Consider the following 18,316-nt stretch of genomic DNA (forward strand, 5'->3'; position numbering starts at 1 on the left):
CTGAGCAATGTGAGTTGGAAGGGGAGTCAGCCTGTGACTTTGAAAATGTGCAAATCACCCAAAAGAAATTTGTCTCAGACATTTTTATGGTATTTCAGTTGGAGTTCCGTGAAAAGTACAAAAAATAACACTTTGCCTAAAAACAAAGTCCCAAAACAAACAAACCCATAATAAATAAATGCTTGCCAAGAGTCATAAAAATCTTAAACTGTGATTTAATATCCTGTCTCTCTTTGTCTTAGTGGAAAAGGTCATATAGATGAAAGACATCTGCTGTTGTATCTCTCTTGGATTTCAGGACAAGACCAAAGTGCTATTCTTGGCCTTTTTTTTGCTTTTCTTTTGCCTTTTTTTTTTGTTTTTGTTTTTGTTTTTTTTTGTTTTGTTTTGTTTTGTTTTGTGTGTGTGTGTGTGTGTGTAATCAAATTGCTATGAATTCCCTCTATTCAGTTTTCTTAATGTGTCAGCTCCTGAAAAGGATGAACAGACCTGTGGCAACTGATTTCAAATGGAAAATAGTTTGTGACTTATTCTTCAGAGACTGATGCATGCCTGTTGCAGAGCATTCCTAGAGGCATTTCCCTGAAACGAGGGAAGGAAAGAGCAAGAAACTCCAAGCTCCTATTTCCTAGGGTTCCTTTCAAGAGTAGGAAGGATGTGGAGGGGTAGCAGTCCAGTTTGGAGCAGGTCAGAGATAGAAGGTGTCATCAGAGGCTGATAGTCAACAACAAGAGGTGAAAAGAGGACAAAACTGGAAAATAAAATATGTAGCTAATGCTAGAAATGTTAGAGATGGGCAGAAGACAGAAAGACAAGAAATGTCAGGGTGGAAGTGAGGGGAAGAACCCGGTCTGACTTGCTCTTAATTTTTCAGTGTTCTTCCCATAGTCATGAATCTGTTTGAAATGCAGTCAGCTCTGGACAACGGTGCATTTACAGCCCTTCATTGTTCCTGGCAACTTTGAATGTTTTTTCAGTAATACCACCCCATTTTGAAAAATGGGCCTTCCTCAGAAAGCAATTGTGTTGATGAGTGGGAAAACTGTGACCCTCTGAAGCCACAGGGGATGAAATCCTAACCCTTGCTGAAGGCAAAGGCAGCATCCCCAGCGACACAGCGGGTTCAGGATGTCACGGGCAGTGCTTTTGGCTGGAAACTCTTTGGGGATGGGATCTGTGTTCATGTGTTGCCTCGTACAAAGACGTCCTGAATCTATTGGCCTCTGGGCACTGCAGAAAAGCAAATGCTGAGCTGTCCTGTGAGCAGTGGAAGTAATTAAACATCCCTGCCATTGGATGCTCAGGTGTCTGGTGAAGGGCGAGTGTCAGGCTTTTCTCAGCAGATCTTTTTGCTCTCTCCAGCTGCTTGTTCTCTCAGCAGGAGGAAGGTGATGTGCAACCCCCTGGACAAGTGACCAGCCATTTGGAGTTGATGGAGGGAATTCACACCTGTGTGTGTTCTTTCTCCAGAGCTGGGCAGATTAAAACAAATTTATGAATGCTTTTCCTGCTAGCAGCCCTAGTTTTCTTATGTCTTCTGACAATATCAACTGGAAAACTTCTCAAGAAGAATGGGTCTGGTTTTATTTTGGTTTTCTTTTTCCTAATTAAAGCTGAGCATTTAAACTGCCTATGATAATTTCTTTTCCCAGTTGAACATGTGGAGTGTCTCAACACGACTGTAAAAGTCATGCTAATTTATGTGAGGGCAAAATTAAGCTAGAAAAGCTTTCGCTATTTTTGTTTGCAAAATGTTTTCATGTCTTTAAGTAGAGGGCACTGCTGAAAAGCCAAGGAGTGTGTTGGTTTTATTATTTTTATTTATGTACTTTAAAAGCGACTCAGAAATCTTCTACTTGATAATCTGAAGCCAAGACATCAAAGTGCAAATGGCTTTGTCATCTACTAATGTAGAAAATATGAAACAAAATAGGTCCACCTTCCATTGGGTTCCCCTCCATCCCCCATATTTGTTTTTCTGCCTCTGGAAGATAAACTTTTATTTTTTAATAATTTAGAACATTGCCTTTTTACGCATAAAATACAAATAATTTATTTTTATTTTTACTATCACTGTAAGTGCTCTTCCACATCTCCCACATTATACTCCCATGAAAAACTTCCATACCAGGAAGCCTTGGAAAACAGCCCTTACTCTAGAAATACTCTGCACTTAGAATTTTGTGCAGAGGGCACTCCTCAGTTCGGGTCCTTATCTCTCCCTCTCACAAGGGGCTTGTTGAAGGGTTTGCTGGAATTTGTGGTTCCTGATAAAATCCACTGGAGTTGTAGGTGCTGGACTTGAGGCTGTTGGGGTCGAGAATTAGTTCTGCTCTTGAGACAAGTTTTAGGGCAATCACAGACTGCATTTCAAGAGGATTAACTATAGAAAGGCATAGAAAATAACTGAATATCTTAGTAAGACTGAAAGTCCAGCCTTTACCTTGAAAAAAATCTCACGTTTTCATACCTGTAGAGGCATACATACATATATATACATATATATATATTTGTTTATTTGTTTATTTATTTATTTATTTATTTATGTATATTTGCTGGAGACAGAGGGAGATTGTTAAATCCAGTCAGTCATTCCACTGAAGGTAGAAAGCACAGCCAGGACAATCCTGCTTCCACCTGCTACCCTGACATGCCATGTGCCCTGTTGCTGTTGGGGAGGCTGAGGGTGGCTCTGTGCTGTGCAAGGTGCAGGAATGTCCCCAGGCACATGGAGAACCAGGAGCTCCAGCGGCTTCCCTGCCTCCTCTTGTTTCTGCATGTTTTCCCCAGAAGCACTGTTTTCAGCTGGGGTCCTGTTTGTGTTGTCATTTTAAAATGTATTTTGGAATGTTAACTTCAGCCAGCTGAAATTATTTCCTTTTTGCCCCCTTGCTGAGAGGGTTTATAAATATCGAGTTACACAGGAAGCAAATTCTCCTGTTATCAGATTGTTCTGTAGTCACTTGTCTTTTCCTCAAAAGCATAATGGTGAACTTTATCAGTGCTCAGTCCTTTGTTTCCTATTAAACACGAGTGATTAAGATGCTGTTTGGCTCACTGGGAAGAGTTACTGACCTGTTTTGTCTGTAAATGTATCTTCAAATTAGGAGACACCTGAAACTGGTAGGAAGTGGGTATTAATTGGGTTCAAGTTCCACGAGCACAGATTGCAGAATCCCAGTGGGATGTGGTAAATAGCCGCCACCAAGATAATATTAATTACATTATCTCCCAGAATGGTCCCCAGAGGTGCTAAAATAGCACATGTGCCACTTGGGCTGAGATGCTTAGACATGAAGATCAGTGTTTGCTGAGCACAGCGCAGAGCGTGTTGCGTCACTGGGGCAGTTGGATGAGATGAGGAGGCTGGGATTCTCTGCCTGCCTGCTTGGGGTTGTTCTCTCATGAGTCTGAAGATCAGAATGTTATCTAAAGCAATAGCTGAATTTCTTTTGTCTGCCCTGACACCCAACAAGGAGCGATAATAGCAAGCCTAAAAAATGAGTGTCATAAAACACCTGAACAGAAAGTGTTTCTTGCTGCAGAGATTGTGACTTCCTTGTAGATCTGTTCAGCTCTAGAGTGACTCCAAGTGCCACACAAGCAGTACACAGACCTCATTTGTCAGAATCACACTCCATGCAATTGACTTCATACCCAGTCATGCCCCTGGCATTGCAGTGCTGTGCTCTGTACCACCAGCACTGTTCCAGGGTGTGTGGGCTGCACCCTGACCACTGCCCTTCCCAAATCTGCAGCTCCCAGCCCTTTGCTTCAAAAGCCCCTCTATCAGTTTTGCTCAGCTGGGAGGACGTGGGCCATGGGCCTGCAGGGACAGCTCTCTGTCTGGTGCCCATGTGAAGGTCAGCCCAGCCTCACACTGCAAATGCTGAGCCAGATGCCTCCCTTAGCCCTTGAGCACCGTGGTAAATCTCTTTAGCCTTTGAGAGCCCAGCAGCCTTCCTCCCCCAGGTATTGCCTAGAGGCAGCAGCATGAATCAAACAGACACACTGTTCAATGATGTCTTGTCATGAACTTCTCCATTGGTAATTGAAGTTCAGCAAGCTGGATTCATGTGGGATGGAAGCCTGGCTTTGGAAATGAATGAAGGCTGACCTGATAATCAGACTCTTCTGTCTGGACTAGAAAAACATGGACCTGGTGGTTTGTTAGGGACGTGCTGGCAGACACTTAAAGACAGTGATGCTAAAGGCACCATTATAATTAGCTCAGCCAAAGACTGAGCACATAGATTAACTTGAAAACTGGTGTGGCTGTTCTGCAGTCATCATGACCCCTGTAGAAAACAGTGCTGAAAGAATACTTAGATTTTAGCCACCTAATTCAGGGTTATGCATCCTTGTTAACAGTGTTATATATTACCACTGTTAATTAAAGGTATCAGCATGTCCCATAATGAGGGGGATTACTTGCCACGTAAGAAGTCACATTATGCTTCTCAAAAACTGACTGGTAGGTTGACACTGTGTTTTTTAATATTCAGAAAGTGCTTGTTCCTTGTTTGTGAAGCTTAAATTAAACACCAGAGGGGTTCACGTGTATTCAGATGAAGGGGAAAGATGTGCCCTACAGTCTCTTTCACAACAGCTCAAAACTAACATAACCACCTTCAAACAAAGGGAAGCTTTCATCCTTCTTACAGCTACACATGAAAATCTGAATTGCAATGAGATTGAGCAACTGGAAGAAAATAAGTAAGCAGACCTCATTCTTCCCTGTGGAAGTTGTTTCAATAGAAAAATATTAGGCAGCTTCAGAAAATGTCACTGACTGGGTGAAAGTGGTCCCCATGTATTTCACAGTTTCCTTACTCCTCCCATGATGACAATTTCCACTAGGAGATGCATTGTTGAACCAGGATTGTGCAGGACAATGAAAGAGGGAGATTTTCTTGAGAGGGAAAGATGTACAGATTTTTTTTCATTTTTTTAATATATTCTGGGTTTTTTTTTTTCCCCTGTTGCTCTCAATTTTTCCTCAAAATGAGAGGAAACAAACACAGGCTGATTTTTATGGCGCAATTCACACTCCTCCAATTTTTTTTTTTTTTTAAATGCTTGCTTATTCAAAGCTCTAGATCTGACATTTTTATTAAATACAAGCAAACAATGTTTCTTTCCAAAGTGAGCAGGATAATCTGTGTCTGCTCGACTGGGCCCAGAAGGTTCTGGTTTGTGCTGGAGTCAGCAGCACTTTCCTACAGTGACTTCGTTTGACCCGCGCTGCTCTGACGGGCTGGGGCTGGCAACCATCTCAGCCTCAGCCATCAAAACATTCCTTTGTAGCCAAGTGTGCCTCTGCTTTCTCTGAAATATCTGGTGTCAGTTTTAACAAGAGGGGAAACAGACGTTCGTCACCATTAATTCACTGGACAATTAAGCTGCTGATCTCTGACCTCCTGCCATTATTGGCTTTCAGAGCCAGGGTAAAGACCCTACAGATATCTGTTCTCTGTCATTCCCTGTGAGCTGTCCTGGTATTTTATTTACTCAGAGGCTTAGCTCTTGCCCACCACCAGCCAAATGTATGTGCTTTGTAATAAAAATTGCTAATAAGCCGTCCCAGGCTGTGACATTAATCTCCAAGTGACGATAACAGCAAGCAAAGGGAACAGCTGGCTGTCAGGAAAGCATGTGAGTGGGAATCATACATTTATTTAGATTTATGTGCATATTAGAAGTGCCCATCCCTGGCTGCAGCTGCTTTTGGTGCTTTGGGCTGCCTTGGGCATCCACACTAGAGGCAGGGGCTTTCCACCAGGAGGTGTGGGTGGTGTGGGATTGCTACGTGGTGCTGCTTGTTCTTGTTGCTTCATCTTCCAGGCTGTGACAGGACTTAGCTTTTGCACTCTCCTGCAGTCCCTGGTGGTAGGATCTTTGCTGCCACACTGCTCTCAGAGGGGCTGATGGCCCAAATCAATTCCTTGTTTTAGTTCTGGCCCCAGGACTGCAGTGAGAGCCAGTGGAAGTGCAGGACTGTGTGAGCCATGAGGAAATAGTTAATCCATGCCTGGCACAGAGCTCTGTTTTGTGTTTATTAAGACAGCCGGGTGGGTGGGTGGGAGAGGCAGCCGAGCTGGGCCAGCTGCTTGCATCATCTGACGCTTACACCATGCAACCTTCAAGCCTCATTTTTCAGTCACTGCTTTTGAAGCACTTCATTAGCTAATCAGAGGAACCCTCTGCCTTTGCTCTGCAAGTTTCCTTGTTTTTTGTCTTCTACCTCCTAATTTTTTTTTTATTTTTTTTTAGTTCTGCATTTTGTGTTGCGTCCTTCAACTGGTAGCTATAGTAACACCCATGAATAAATGGCTGTAGTACACTCCTGCAGCCCACTCCCCTCAGGAAAGCTGTGCCAGGCTGTCACACACCTGCAATGCCTTGGCAGCCCCTCTTGCAGGGTTTTCTCCAGACAACAGGGACAGTTTTAGCTTGGGAGCCAGCTCCATCCTGCTCGCTATTGGCAGCTGCAGCCCACAGTATATTGTGGCAGAAGGAATGAGTCACTGGCAGAGCAATCTGTTGCATCAGATAATCACAGATTACCTCCATTAACCCAAATCCCTTCTGTAACCTTTTACAACAATGATCCCAAAAGCTGACGCATACAATACTGTTACCATCACGTCTTGGGCTGCCAATGGTTTTTAAAGAGGATCTTTCTGTGCTTTCAGGGCTGATCTAGCAGCACCATCCACAGAAAGCAGCTGTTGGTACCTTGGTGCTGGACAAGATGATGGGAGCAAAGCCAGGCTTTGCATCAGTCCTGTGCAGCCTCTTGCAGCTTTCCCTGGTGCCCACACAGAATCTCCTTCCTCCAAATCAATGCTTGTGCCCACACCTCTTCCCCTCTGCCAGTCAGTCCCTGCAGCTGGCAAATGTTTGCTGGAACCAGGCATTTCAGGGGGATTTCACCCCTCTCCACATTGCCCCTATGACGTGTTTGGAGGCTCCTCATATATCTAGGGTTTAATTTATGTTTTATGAACACGTCTGAGAAATTAGTGTGTTACTTGACCACAGAGAGCAGGAAGATTATAGTTATCTGCTTTTGTGGTGAAGAAAAACGTGCCTGATCCTGATCACAAATAGGGCATGACCTAGTGTGAGCCATGTTGTGATGCTGTACTTTTCTTCCTGGCTGACTCTGGAAGCAAAAGGTGTCACAGAAGGGAAATTCCCCTAAAAAAATCTGGCAGTATAGCCCAAACACATGTACCAAGGAGGTTCTCAGCCTAATTTATACCATTTTTAGCATGTTGATTTCTGGGTTCTTGTCACAACATCTCAAAACTTTACTAATTCTACCAATTTGGTGGAACTAATAAATCAGCCAGGCCTAATAAAACAAGCTATTATTTTAGTCCCAAGCTATTAATTTATCATGATCTTTACGAAAATTATTTTCTTTAGTCTTGTTGGTAAGTTTATTTAGGTGAGGGTAAAAAACCAGAATAGAATATAATTCTTAGAGCTTGGCTATAGACTGCTGATAGGAACACTTGAATTCTCACCTCCTCTCCAGCTGGATCTCCTCCCCACAGTTCAGAAATACTCCTTGTAAGACTCAAATGTCAGGAACACAGGGGCTAAGATATTTTTTTAGATACTGCAGAACTATTTGCAGGAGAAAAAGCCCACACAGCTCTTTGACAGGGACAGACAGAACCCACATGGTTTCCTGCTCAGGGCTGGGTTTTTGCATGTTCTTCCTCTGGAACTGGCATCATTTTTCAGGAGAGCTGAGCCCCATGTATTTGCCTGTACCAGGGCCAGGTTTCCTTGCACTCCTCCTGCTGCCTGTCTCGTGAGATCATCATCCTGAGCATCCACAAGATCACCCCAAGTTGCATTTGCAGGTTTAGGTTTGGAGGCATCAGTTAGTAGCTTGCATGCATGTTGCTAAACAGGGTAATAAATACATAGAGCAGGTCATAAGTTTAAAAGCCATGGCTTAAAGAGGAGTTCCTTCCTGGAAAGATGTTATCAAGCCCTATTCAAGCAGGATTTCTGGAGCAGGGATTTACATTCTTCCTTTGGAAGAATGGGAAGCAGGTCTCTTACAGTCACTCACAGCTGTGCAAATTAACTCAAGGGAATTGGTAAGAAATTAGAATTTAGGGAATTTAGAGTCACTCAAGCATTCAGCTATGGGGAGACCATGTTCCTCGTTTAATTCTTGTGTACTTCAGAGCATGTGACAGTTGAGAACATTTCTGACAAAAGAATCTTCCTTTCAGAGAATGAAGTTTTGTCAAAAATTAAAGGGTTTGCAGGAAAGTGTCTGCTTAAAAGAAAGGATGATTTGCTTTTTCTACCTTCTTATTGACAATATAGAAACATCATCTTAACAAAGTAAGGAATGTCAATTTACCATACCCATTTTGTTCCAGCGATATCTTAGCACTCTATTTGATATGTTCTATGATAATGTTTTGACGTTAGAGAACTGAGATGACTCAAGTGTTATCTCAGTTAAATGGTTTAATGTCTTTACATCAGAATTCTGTAGAACTTTGAAAAATGGTCTCAGCTGCAGTTTGGAGGTAAGGTCCACTGAGAGATTTAATATTTTCAGCAGGGTGATAACCTTGAATCTCAACAACTCTGTTCAAAAGCTTGGTCTCCCATAGTAATCATTGATATGGTGGTGTTGCAATTTTTTTTTTTCTGTTATCTACACTATTGATGAAGAAAATCTCTCAACAGTCCCCAGACAGTCCCCCAGATATGTTGAATCAGCCAGTACATGGTAGTGCATTCTAAACCCAACAAAACTGCCTGGGTTTGTGCCAGTAGCCTTGTTTACTTTGAGGTCAAGAATAGGAAATTGAAATTTTGGGCTCTTCTCAATTTTGCTGTTTTAGATTATAGCTGGCTTTATTTTTGTAGGATTTACTGTTTGTTTTTTAATAGATTGTAAATCTTCCATAGACTTCATATCTTTTGGATTATTTTTGTTAGTGTAATAAAAGGCAACAATCTCTTTTTGCTCATTTATCAGCTGCAGATAAACGCAATGCAGTTAAATACAAGGTATAAAAGTAATAGACAAACTATAGGTGTTTATGTTTGGGGAAATAAAACTGCGTCCAGGGAAATTTGTGACCAAGCAACTCTCTGTCGGCATAGCAGCAGAATGTAAACCCAGTATATGTGAATTGACCCACAAAACCCAAGGAAAACTTGTTCAAATAATCTCAAAGATGCATTAAAAATATCCAGTGGAGGATGTAGGCAGAGTTGTGTGGAGAATGCCACAAACTGGGATTCTTACACCTACTTAAGACTTAGAGAAGAAATTAAAGGCTTGATTTTTAAGTTTAGTTAAGTCTTTTCAGTTTGCTGTGACCAGGCATGAAGGTAGCTTGTGCAAAGACTCCTTTATATTCCTAGGGTAGTAACAAAATGGCCTTGACGTATGATGGTTAAGCCCTGAGGACCAGTCTTCAAGACTAATCCCTTGGCTTTCTCTTTCCCTTCAGGATAGTGGATGTTGCTAAAGCATATTATTATTATTAACATTAAAAATGTATTGTTAAAGTCATGTTTCAGCCTCTTTTCAGTATTTGCATTATTACCTGACCTCTTCTTTAAATCATAGGAAGATACTCCTGCAATGTTTATCAACACTGACTTCCATAAGCCAAGGTTAATAGTACTTTAGGTGCCAGCTGTATACAAAATATTTTACCCTCAGATTGCAAAGCCTGCCTGACTCTGCTTGTGCTTTTGCTTGTGAAATTCCCATCAACGTGGGTTTACACGTGAAGCACATCTGCTCTTCATTCCCAAAAAGCAGTGAGGTGTTTTACACAGTGGTCGTCAGGCTTAGGTATTTGCAGCAGCATTAGGAGCCAATGTGCTGTGGCAGCAGGGGAGATGGGCACAAAACTCTCCCAAGCCAATCCTCAAAAAAGGCTGTGGGAGATAAAAACAGATTAGCACCGATGAGAGGAGCTGTGTAACATGATTCTCTTCTGAGGGCTTGCAGTGGATTTTTTATTGTATCTGATCAAAGAAAGCCTCTAGAGACAGGTTTGCAGAGGCTCTGCACCCCAGCGTGGACACCCACCTGCTCTTGGAAATCCAGCTCTGACACTCATTGCATTTTCCTTGGCTGGCAGGAGGGGATTGCTGCAGAAGTTCCCTATGGTCTTGTAAGTGCTTGTTTTAAGCACAAGTTAAATCAGGAGTATCATCCAAGATCTTTTCAGAATAAAACAGGGTTCCTGGGGTTTTTTTCCATTTTCCCAGAGGAGAGAGGCATGATGAAGGGCAGAGAGCAAGCAGTCTTTCATTCTTGAAAAACAAGCCAGTTTTATTTGCTAGTACAGCTGAGTGTAGGTGGAACTAATAGGAAAGAAGAATAGTGAACCTGGGAGAACTTCCACATGAAATAGGTCTAATAAGGGTGAAACTGTTTGCCTTAGAGGCTGAATGTATTAGACATGAAAAATTTCTAGGGGAAAATGATGGGCTGGTAAGCTTTATTAATGCTGTCTCATTAGGACAAGGCACTCTAGGAAAACGAGATTAAAATTAGTATTTTTTTCCTTCACAAATACACAGTTAATCTTTGGTATTCACTCCCACATGAGACATGGGTGCATTCAACAGTGCAGGGTGTTCACCAGGGTCGTAAGAACAGCCTGATTCTAAGTAGCACAGATGCCAAAAAAGGAGAAGAAATTGTTTGGAAGCCATACACCTTCATGCTTTGTTAACCATATCTAATTAACAAAATATGGGACAAATTTAATGTTTTTCAAGTACTTCAGAAACAGCTTTCCAAGATCTTCCTCTGAAGCTGCCTGCAGTTCATCCTGTAGTGGCCAGACCCTACTCTAATATGGCAATTCCATATATAACACTTAGCTTCAAACACTTCCATGGGACAGAGGAGAGAAAGGGTGGCAAGAGGAGGAAGAGAAGAAATGTAGACACCTTGTGAGTGGAAATAGGACACTAACCATGATTTCTCTTACTTTTAGTATTTTTGGAGTTTGTTTCACTGCATTCACTGTGTAATCAAGGCCTTGCATTCTGAGGATACAGAGCTCTCTAATGTTGTTGGGAAGGCTTTGGGTGACAACCCAGGTACTGTTGTGAAGTGGAAGATAGAAGCTGTAGTCATCCTCCAGTGATCTGGAAATTAACTAGATTGCAGTTAACACACTTGCATGAAATATTTGAAATATTTGGATTAGCCAGGTCTGGCAGCATGGGATGTGCTGCTGTCTTATCAACTTGGGCAATAACAGAGCAGCAGTAGGAAGCCAGATTATCCATCCTTAAAATCCACCTTGTCTGGTGGAATGAGGCACAAATGGAATATGCTACGGGCTTGATGCTGGAATAAATTCATCCAACAATACTCTGTTGTAAATAATCTTCAATCACCTGAGCAGGAACATGGCTTGATGCTGTCTTTAGCAGAATTAAGAGCTGCGAAGCCTTGGCTTCTTCAGCTACGATTTCTCATTTAATTTCATTTTGGACAAGCCACTTAATAGCTCATTGGCTTAATAATATGCAGGTGTTTTCCTGTCTCCTCTTGGTGTTAGGAGAATAAATATATACTGAATAATGGAGGGGAAAAAAAAAAGGTAGGCACTTTAGGCTGAGGGTAACTCCTGCTGGCAGATGTTTTACATGTGTGCCTCTGGTTATGTCTCTCCTCACAGGCAGAGATCAGAGCTAGATTTGCCACGCAGCATCACAAGATTATGTGAAAAATGCCATGTATTTTTCAGTAGGCAAGATGTAGAGCAAATGCTTTTGTTTCCTGCAGGACTGGTTGACATGTTAGAGAATTAGCTTCAACCCTCAGTTTGCAAATGCTGAGTTGTTGAGCGCAGGCAAGGAAGTGGGGCTGAGCTTTCCTGCTGTTGCTGGCAGCTCACCTTTTGTTGTCACCAGCAAAGCAAAATTTTAAAGCAGTCAGACCCTCCAACACTGCATGATGGAACTTAACATTTAAAACATGGCACATCTGTCAAGTCCTGCCCTGAGAAGTGTCTTGAAGGATGCAAATCCTCCTGTATGGAATAGAGGGTGCAAAGGCAGCAATCAAGGCAACGTGTGAAAAGCTTCCCTCTGCAACCTGCACCATGACCTATTCAGAGAAACCTCCCCTTTTAGCTTTTAGCTCTGCTAGACAATTTACTGTGTCTCAGCTGTCTCACTGCATTATGTCCTTCAAACCCCCCCAGAATTAACGTTTGGAGCCAGCAAACACTGCTGGCTCCACAAGAAAAGCTGGGAGCGGAAAGGTCAGGTCGATTAAAGCACTTGATCAGAATCTTTAACATAAAGACGTCACAAGCAAAGCAGGAATGCTGCTCCACGCTCAGCTAAGAGCAAGTGATTCATCAGGCAAGGCTGCTTATTTTTGGAGGATAGCCACAAAAGAGAAGGGAACATGCTGGCTGTATCGATCACGGTTTTAACCGGGGACTGCAGAGCCCTTCCTTAGTTTTGATGGAAATTTAATGTCAGGAATACATCATCCAATGTAAATACATCAATACATATTTTACATTGAATGGATTTTAAAGATGTTCAGGCCCAGCTTAGCAGAATCATAGCACCTCTGCACAAATCTCAGAACTGTCATTTAGTGCAAAGGGCTATTCTGCAATATTCTGTGCTGCTTGATGCTGCTAAAGATGGAGCCTTTTTGGGAGGACTTCTGTAAAGGTGGCTGGAGAAGCAGGTGTGCTCTGGAATCCCTAGTGCTTGTGCCTGCAGGGTAGACCTTCAGGGGGTGAAGATGCACCAGCCTAAAAGATGGTTTCATCTGGCTGACCCCACTGCCTCCTGTGTCCAGAAGTGTTTGGGAACACTGTTGGAGGCAGCTGCACATCCCTTGAGCAGAGTCCATTCCAACTCGATATATTGTAGGATTCTGTGGTTCTAAGATAAATGAGTGTGAGGAAAAACACACAGAGAAGAAAAGTTCAGGGACGAATGGTTCAGAGAAGAAAATGCAGCTATAGAGAATGACTGGAAGAGAGAAAGAAGCAGGAATTCCTGGTGAGGGATCATTTTCCCAGAGGAGTACATGAAGGGAGGGTGTGAGGAGGGAAGTGTAAGTACAGTGTGATGAGGCATAAGGAGCAGGAGCACAGAGGAAAATGCCCCTGGAAGAGAAGGAAAAAGGAGCAAGTGGAGGTGGCAGCCTGGCAGGCAGGAGCTGCTGTGCAGGATTGCAGGAGTGGGCTTCTGGGGACATGAAAACCAGTGAAGACCCTCAGGGTTGCTGAATCCAACCCCTTGTGGCCACTGGCAGCCAGAGCAGGGCTAGCTGGGAGCAGATGTGCTCCAGAAGTTGGTGAACAGATGATCACAGTGCTCACCCCAGCCCACAAAGTGTTTAACAGCACTTTGTAGTTCACCTAAGGCCCTCAGCATGCAAGACCAAGAGAGCAAGACAAGCTCTCTGATGCTGTGGGCAGAGGGATGGGAAGGAAATGACTTCAGCAGCAGTGGCTGGGATGCACTGAAGAGGAGGGGTTGAAGCAGAATTCATTACAGACCCAAGGGGTATGTCTGTGTTGCAGAGTACTCTGTGGTGGGGAGGCAGCCACAGCTCTCTGTGCTTTGCTGCACTCTGATTCTTGGAAAGGATAGCAGGGCTGTGCTCCTGAAAGTCCAGACAAGCTGGTTCCTGCATGGCCAGCTCTACATTGCATACTGTAGAAATACAATCAGTTCCTATCAATAATAAGTTTAAAATAATTCAAGGCAGACTCTGTGATGGCAAAACCATTGGCCATCAAAAGCAAAGAAATAAAAGGTGAGATTCAAAAGAAGCTCTCCAGTGCCAAAGGTGACATTGTGTGATCAGAAATGCCCCACAGAGAGCAATACTTGTAATTTTTTTCCAAGGCTCCTGTTTTCTCTCTGGTGGTCTGCTACCTTTTGAGTCAGTGCTCTCCTAATTTAGCCTGTAATGTCATGCAGGACCCAAGACAATCTCAATCTGCAATTGTGACTCTACCAACCCCTCTACAGAATTAACTCAGCTCTAAATTAGTCATTCAGCATGCCAGTGCATATAAAATAGACTCAAGTGAATCAGGTTTTGTGTGCAGGGACTGAATTGCAGTAAATACAGGGACTTGGAGAATCCCAATCTGCATCTGGGCTCTCATGTCCAGAGGGATTCTCCTCCTGCTTGGCTGCACAGCCTCTCCAAGCAGGACAGAAAGAAGAACCAATAAGTGATTTTTTTCCTCATGAAGCTATTATTTTTCTCCTTCAGTTCTCCTGTGGAAGCAGCAGTGAGCAGAGTGTGTGACAGCAGCAGTAGTGCCATGCTGCCAGGATATGTAATGTGAGGGTCTGAGGGGATGGGGGGAAGTGAATTTGGATCTTCAGCATTTTTTGGGGGTAGAATTAGGGCCTGTCCCAAAACCAGAAGGGGGATATCTGCATTGAAAAGGTGTGAACTGTAATTTTACAAGATTGCTTGACTTGTGTGAAGTGGCTCTTGGTTGGGGAAGAGGTGATGCTGCAGGTAGCTCTGCCATCTCAACTGGACCTGGTGGGCAGCAAGCCTGGACTCCCAACTGTTGGTGAGCTGATCTTCGTCCAGATGCCACCTCCTTGGCCTGTTTTAAGTTCAAATAAGTTGAGATTTGATCTGTATCATAGAATCATAGAATGGTTTGGCTTAGAAGGAACCTTGAAGGTCATCTAGTTGCAACCCCCTGCCATGGGCAGGGATATCTTTTGGTAGACCAGATTGCCCAGAACCCCATTCAGCCTTTCCTTGAATACTTCCAGAGATCTGCTTGTACATCAACCCACAGTGTTTCAGCTTTAATTATTAATGATATCCATAAGAATTATGGATAGGCAGGTCAACTCTAGGTGGAACTGTGTCCACAAAGCAATCTAATCCTGGTGTTTCTCTCTCTGCAGGGGGTGGAGGGAAACGCAAAGGCAAAAGCAAAAAGTGGAAGGAAATCCTGAAATTCCCTCACATAAGCCAGTGTGAAGATCTCCGAAGAACAATAGGTAAGAGGTTTTCCCTTCTTTGGAAGTACAGCATAAAGAAAACATTATATCAGAACTGGCTCATTAGAATGGCATTAAAGGCACTCATCATTACAGGGAATCAATATATAGGTGGGCATGCAATGCACATTCCTCTCATGGTGCTGCCATGCAAACTCAGCTTTTTCTGTTCCTAAAAGGGGTTATGGACCTGGCAGGAGAGACTGGAATGCTGCACTTGCAGGGCAGGACATGGGGCTGGCAGCATCCAGGCCCTTTGTTTTCCATACACAGGTTCCAGGACCCAAAGGGGTTTCACAGCTGGACAACACCTGGCATGTGGGACAGGGGCTTTCACTCTGTCCCTAGCAGTGTGGCTGTAAAAACACATTCAGAAAGGAATCCCCTGATCACATCCTGCATTCCCTTCTAGTAAGTATCTCCTTATCTGGGAGGAAATGAGCCTTCTGATTGTAGTTGCAGTTAGCATTAATTATAGTGTGGATTTGATGTTTGAAGCAGCAGTCACTGCTTCTGCCAGGCAGGTTTGCTCAGCAGCACCATCTCCTATTCACAGCCACAACTCAGCTTTATGGAGGTTTTTTACAGGACATGTAAAAAACTTCTTTTAACTTAATTTGTTTTATTCATGTGGGCCAAATGCTGCAGATTTGGCAGGGAGCTTGCAGTGTCCATTTTCATAGCACTGCATTTCTCCTGCTCATACATGCCAAATTTCAGCATTCTTTTGACTGCTGTCTTGGCAGACAAGGCTAGTAGCTATCTCCTTCTGCATTCTCCCCTGGAAAGCCCAGGATTACTGGTCTCACCACAAGAGGTTAACTTCAGCATTTGAGGCTTCTTTTCTTCCCTACACATAAAATCCAGCCACTGGCAAGAAATGAATGAAAGGCAAGAATCTGTAACAACTGAGATAACGGGCAGCATAATTTGTCTAACTTGGGTGAACTCCTGGGGTTTGAGTGACAGTGCCCTGGCACTATTTACATTAGAAATCCACAGCATGTTTATGCAGAGAAAATATGTGGAATGTTTTGAAAACTCTTTTCATGGTATCCTTCAGTAAAATTTTCTTCCTTTGCCTTCTGTTCTAGCTAAAAAGAGGTAAAGAAAAGAGGGGAAGCAGGAGAATAGAGTGTAGGTTTTCCCCAGTTGACTAACATACAAAGCCTGACCAATTTCTGAAGGTACAGAACCTGCTGGAAGCAAATCTGACTTAGTATATTGTAATTTGCAAAGGGAATTCTCCCCATTGTTCTGCCAGCCTTGGTTTCCAAAGGGGAAAATGGCTCCAGATAAAATGTTCTCTCTTTACAAAGGTGTACCATCCTAAAATGAGTAGTCTTTTAAAAATTAAGTCTGCCAATTATTTCTGTTTCTGAAATGCTATTTCTGGCATTTTTTGTGTGTGTCAGCTTCACCCTAGTGTAATTTGTTTTGCATTTTTTTGGTGAATGATTTGGTGATGTAACCAGGCAAGAGCTGTTGTGGGATCTCTGGGTGGATTTGGTTTCAGCCATGACAGTGATTACCTGTAAACTGGCACAGTGGGAAATAAGGTCCAAATCCTGGTTCTGTAACTCTGATTTTTGCTGAGTTGAGCTGGATGTGATTACACAAGGAATAAGGCACTGCTCAACCTGAATAATGTTATCTGTCCTTGCTGGCTCTGCCATTTTCAGTGACTCTCTGAAGTTGAAAAATCCCAGATAAACAGTTGTCTGAACTTCTCCTGGCTCATACAGGGTGTCTGACACATCTTGGGTGGGTGGGTCTATAGCATTAAGTCCTTTTCATGTGTGTGCTCAGGCTGGATCCACTGCAGATCCCTTGCCCAGGGCTCTGTGCTCCCTAGAGCTCAGGAACATGTACTGGTCACTGCAGTCTGCCCTTAAATGGCTTCTTTTCCTGCTTCTGCTGAGGGAGAACAATTTGCCTGGCTTCTTCATTTGTTATTTTCTGCAAGTCCTTTAAAAGGATCTCAGGATTCCAGACTAGTGTCTGCACAGGTACAGGGAATGTACTGAAACACCTTTCCTGGCCCTTCAGCTGCCCTTGCAGGGGATTCAATGTCTGGGGTGTCTGCACATCAGCCCCTACCCTAACAATTTCTTAACTTTCTAGTTCAGAAATAGAGAGCCCAGAAAGGCTTTTTTCTCCAAGGCCAGGCTGGATGGGGCTTTTAGTGGAAGGTCTTTTAGGGGGATTGGAACTAGATGGTTGTTCCAACCTTCCAACCCAAACCATGGTTCTAAACTTTATACAAGAAAAAGCCTTACAGCCTAATTCAATTTGTTTAGAGATCAAGACAAATACAGGCAGGTTCTGCTCATCACAGACCTCTTTGCTGCCTGTTCTTCTCCCAGCATTTTCCATCAGACAGAGTTTTGCCACTTAGGTTAAAAAAAATCACAGTGAGTCTTGGAGGGTTGGATGAGCTGGAGCACTGGGCTGTTGAGGTTTTGTTGTGTTCCTCTCTTCTGGATGCTTCCCAAGAGCCTCCAGGGAAAGGCTGGAGGCTGGAGTGGGATGGACTTTTTGATTTAGAGCAGTCATGGACTGCACAGCTTACTTTAATGTAGCCATAAGCAATAGGTGGAAAATGCTGCTGTTGAAATTGTACAGCCTACATGTGCGTGTAGATGCCCACATTTTGGTGTAAAAACGTGTGTGCTTTTGCACCCCGCTAAGATGTACTGAAAAGAGTCTGTGTCTTCAAAAAAATAGTGTAGTGTGAACAGAAATCTGTGAAAAACAGGAAGGCTGAAATAAACCAAGGGTCTGCGACCTGTGTTGACACAATTATGAGTCAGTTCATACCTTTTGGTTACCTCTGTGTTTACAGGAGACTCTGTGTTTGACTATCCATCATCTGGTGTCTCACTGAAAGACTTGCTTAGTAAAGCCCTTTTTTTCCCCTCCTTCTTGTGCACAGAAATAAAAATCAAAACACCCGAGAGAAACACTGCTTTTTGATAAATAAACAAACACTGGAAACGTCTTTATTAAATGTGCCATTTAGCCAAGGAGCTATTTTTTTGGACTGGACTTAAAAGCAACTTCTTTTCTCCTTTCTTTTTTGTCCAAAGTACGCAACACCTTTTGCAGGGAAATTCAGTGGCCTTCATTGTGTGCTAATTAAATAAGCAAGGGAAGCAGGGATGCTGCACTTTACTGGGCTCTGAGAGAGGCTTGTATGCTATGAATGGCTAATGCATGTTTCCTTTTGCAGCCCTCTTCCTGGCTGTATTTAATTGTATTAAAACAG

The 18,316-nt window shown here is 43.1% G+C and overlaps 1 protein-coding gene across 2 annotated transcripts in view; it reads left to right on the top strand.

Annotated features, from left to right (window-relative positions):
- Positions 1–18,316, top strand: part of GRK5 (G protein-coupled receptor kinase 5) — a 147,389-nt gene that overhangs the window by 46,718 nt on the left and 82,355 nt on the right. For both annotated transcript variants that reach the window (XM_021529270.4, XM_085582910.1), the window contains exon 2: positions 14,953–15,048. In XM_021529270.4, the coding sequence (XP_021384945.1) occupies positions 14,953–15,048 (96 nt within the window). The remainder of the gene's footprint in view (positions 1–14,952; positions 15,049–18,316) is intronic.

Source organism: Lonchura striata, chromosome 6 (assembly GCF_050655825.1).
Source record: "Lonchura striata isolate lonStrDom1 chromosome 6, ASM5065582v1, whole genome shotgun sequence".
In the NCBI taxonomy this organism is placed as follows: Eukaryota; Metazoa; Chordata; class Aves; order Passeriformes; family Estrildidae; genus Lonchura; species Lonchura striata.